The sequence below is a fragment of the Mandrillus leucophaeus genome, unplaced genomic scaffold, assembly GCF_000951045.1.
Source record: "Mandrillus leucophaeus isolate KB7577 unplaced genomic scaffold, Mleu.le_1.0 Scaffold100, whole genome shotgun sequence".
NCBI classification, from domain to species: Eukaryota; Metazoa; Chordata; class Mammalia; order Primates; family Cercopithecidae; genus Mandrillus; species Mandrillus leucophaeus.
Genome location: NW_012098099.1, coordinates 5,243,291 through 5,247,447, shown reverse-complemented (window position 1 = coordinate 5,247,447; position 4,157 = coordinate 5,243,291). Strand labels below are relative to the sequence as shown.

Genomic DNA, 4,157 nt, shown 5'->3' with positions numbered 1-4,157 from the left:
CCCCACTGTTTTATTTTTTGAGTGGTTTTGCTAGGGATGACAACAAGCATCTTTAACATATCATGATTTACTTACCATTTAAATTGGGTTATTTCTAGTAAATCATACATTTCCATGGTTTACTCAATTTTTGTGCTATTGTCATGTATGTTTAATTTCTGTCATAAACTAAAAAATATAATGGTATCACCTTTGCCCTAATGTCTTTTAAAGATTTTCAGAGAAGAAAAACGCATAGTGATTAATATCCACATATTTACCATTTCCAGCGCATTTCAGTATTTCTTGTATATCTGAGTTACCATCTGGCATCATTTCTCACCAGCTGATAGAACTTCTTGTCCATCTTGAAGTATAAATCTGTTACCAACAAATTATCTTAGATTTTGTTGATCTGAAAAATGTATTTTTGGCCTCCATTTTAAAAAGATAATTTCATTAAATATATAATTGTTGATTTTTCTTCTTCAGCACTTTGAATTATCATTCCAGTGTCTCTTAATTTCCACTATTTATGTTGAGAAGTCAAATGTTATCTTTTTTTTCTCTTATTTTCAAGATTTTCTCTTAATCTTTGATTTTACCATTTTGACTATAATGCGCCTTGCTTTGGTTTTCTTTGGGCGTACCCAGTTGGATTTGTTGAGCTCAGCAGATCTCTAAGTTAGTAGTTTTATCAAACGTGAGAAATTTTTGGCCAACATTTCTTCAATATTTTTTCTGTCGTGTTCTTTTTTTTGTTACATCTAATACTAAAATTTTGCATGTGTTGAACTACTTAATGTTACATAAGTCTGTGATGTTGGTTATTTTTCAATCTTTTTGGTTCCTGTTCTTTTGATTAACTATTCTCTCTTGATCTATCTTCAAATTCACTGAATTTTCTGTTCAAATGTCGTTTTCATCTCAAAATTGTTGTTGAGTACATTTAAGTAATGTTCATTTCATTTATTATACTTTTCATCTCTAGAATTTCCATGGGGGCTGGAGTGTTTCTACTTCTCTGCTAAGATTCCATCTCTCTTCACTCATGGATACCATGTTTTCTTTTAATCCATTGAATATATTTTTCTTAAGCCTTTGAATGTATTTGTAATAGTGGCTTTGCAGCCTTTGGCTGCTAAATCCAACATCTGGACCTACTTGAATCGATTTCTATTAACTTATTTTTTTCAGAGTATTGGTCATACTCTCTCATTTTAGTTTGCATCTCTGAAACTTTTTTGCACATTGTAAATGATATTTTGAAGTGACTGTAGAACCTGTTTCATTCTTCTGATTGCTAATGTGCTGTTCTAGGAGACAATTAATATGCCTGAATTTCCTGTCATGTGCAGCAGCTAGTATCTCTGCTTAGGAGCCTAAACAAAGGCCTCAAAAGATCAATTACACATCTTAGAATTTTAGGATTTTTAGGGATTCAAAATTCAGAAATTAAAAAATTTTAATTAGGAATGTTTTTCTTATTATGTCATGTTGGGTTTTGTCACTTTTCTTTTAAGTCTTACAAATCCATTATAATTCAGCTATATAGTACAGAATGGCAATATCTCACTTTGTTGTAAATGCAAATCCATATTTCAGATATCTAATAAAAATTTTCATAAATATTTCAAAAATTATGAAAAAAGTTAAGTGGAAGATGTCAAATTAAATTGAAAAATCAGGATATTAAAATATACTATAATGTTTGGAATTAAATTCTACTTCATTGATAGTATAGTTTTATTTCTCTAGATGAAATAATTTAAGATACCAGGATAATATTTTAATAAATTTAAAATAAAAATTCTTAAAGAATCAGAACTACTGTAACAAACTGAAACATTTGTTGCTTAAAAATATACCATATTGGATAGCATAGGGTTAATACTCACTTAGTTCTCACAACACACCATGCCTCTTCTAAAACATAATAATTCACATGTAACTCTGACAATTTATCTCTTACTTCTTTGGCAGATTTTCGACTATATGTAGAATAAACTATTTTTGTCCGGGCCCTTTAAATTTAAACAATAGTTTAAAAGATTTTAAAATGAATGATAATAGAATAGACTAAAAAAATCTTACTAGCAAATTGAAATCTCAGTACTCACTGGATGGAACACTTATATACATGACTCAAAACAGCATCAACTATTTTGGGGATGGCAGTTTCCACATTCCTACTTATATTTTGAATGTAATAAAACTTATAGCAATTTAATTTTGCATATACTGCTCATTATTGTATAAAATAGTCTAAAGTTGTACTGGGTAGCAGACAGCAGCTTAGGATATAAAATTTTCTTCTCACAATTCACAAAGTTTTCAGAGAATATATTCTGACAGAGACTGAATGTAGTGAAAACATATCTTTAAATGCTTAATTTCATCTGAAGAAGCTCTGACAAACACATGAATTGAAATTGAGTGTATCAAATAGAACATTTAGACAATGGGCATCCAGGGTGTCAGAACAGGTAGGAAAAGTACCTTGACAGAATCTTGAGAAATGGGAATCATCACCAAAATATGGTACAATAGGTGATTTGACCATAGTGGAAGTTCTTACAATATCCTGGCAGACTATCACTTATGCATTGGATGTTGCTTAGAATTTCAAGCATATGGGATGCTCAGTCACCACAGTGGTTTCCATGCCAGTTCACCGCAGTAGAATAGAGAGAGCGTCAGGTACATTTCTAAGGTGTCTGACTCCAAGCCCTGGCTCCTAGACAGCAGACCTAAAACTTTTAAATAATTTAAATATTTGCCTCTAACAATAAGCCAAAAATCCACTTTTAAAAACGATTACCCTGACAACTACTAGAATTACCAAAAGAATTTTTTAAACCAGCCATTTAAGGAAAGCAAAACTTTTAGACATCAATGGAAATTAGAGTTCTCATAATCGGCTAGCAAAAATACTCTAAATTTTCATGAAAGCACGTAATATATAATAGCAACTTTCAAGTACTTTTTCTACCTGTCACAAAAGGCTAGTCATTGGCCACCAGTAAGATCCAGAAATCACTTCCTAAATCAGAGTAGGGCTTGTGGTGTAGAGCAGGGGTTGGCAAACCATGGCTGTGAGTAAAATCCATCCTACCTCCTCTTCCAACTACCTAGTAGTTTTACTGGAATACACACACACATCATAAATATGTGACATGTTTGTCACTTTGGGAAAAACTGGCTTTTGCATTTTTCAGTTTTCAGAGGTCAGCTTGCTCCAGAGGCAACGGGTACCTATTGTCATTTCTGGATGGTCATCGTCATTTTTTTTGAACTTCCAGCACGAAAATGAGGATGAGTTTGTGTGTGTGTGTGTGTGTGTGTGTAAATATTTTCCCAATTCCTAAGAATTGGGAGTCACCAAATGATTCTTGATGAAATACTCATCAGTTGCCAACCTCAAGTCTGCATCTTCGTAATGTGGATGATTCACAATGGGATGAAGTGTAGACAACTTGACACTTGCCATTGTAGGCATGGCACCTGCGAAGACGGCATCTGAAAAAAAAAAAAGGCTATATTCTTCAATGAAATGTTTTAAAGAAAATCAGAAGTTAAACTTACCTCTAATATGTGAACCCAGATTAAGAAGGATGATGCCTATTTACATGACCATGGATCTCATTCCTTTTATTGACTCAATACTTACTCATTGTCTACTATAATAATAGCTGACTTTTGTTCAAACACTATCTTGGTGCTAGAAATTGTGCTTCATATTTTAACAAGAATTAAATAACTTAATTTGCACAGTTCTAAGAGGTGGGTCCTCTGTTCTTTGTAGAATCTACAAACTGAGCATGTGTGGGGTCTGGGTTGCGCACTCATTAGAATCTAATGCCTGATGATCTGAGGTGGAACAATTTCATCCAGAAACCACCCTCCATCCCCCAGTTCTGTGGAAAAAATGGTCTTCCACGAAACTGGTCCCTGGTGCCAAAAAGGCTGGGGACTGCTGTTGTAGACGATGAAGACACAGAGCCAAGTTAAGTGACTTGCCCAAGACTGCACAGCTAAGAAGTTCCAGAGCCTGCCCTCTTAGCTGCTTCACTAAAGCTTCCTGCCATGCTAGAGCACCATGCGAACAGCAGGACTACACACACACACGAAACAAAAAATATAAAATGTCATATCTGTTCCAATAATGTGAAATGCCA

The 4,157-nt window shown here is 33.6% G+C and overlaps 1 protein-coding gene across 1 annotated transcript in view; it reads right to left on the bottom strand.

The window, feature by feature from the left end:
• The window catches only part of LOC105534486 (probable C-mannosyltransferase DPY19L2), a 161,231-nt gene that overhangs the window by 8,986 nt on the left and 148,088 nt on the right, over window positions 1–4,157 (bottom strand). The window contains exons 19-20 of the mRNA XM_011973215.1: window positions 3,399–3,498; window positions 1,878–2,003 (exon numbers count right to left, since the gene is read on the bottom strand). Coding sequence (XP_011828605.1) covers window positions 1,878–2,003; window positions 3,399–3,498 — 226 coding nt within the window. The remainder of the gene's footprint in view (window positions 1–1,877; window positions 2,004–3,398; window positions 3,499–4,157) is intronic.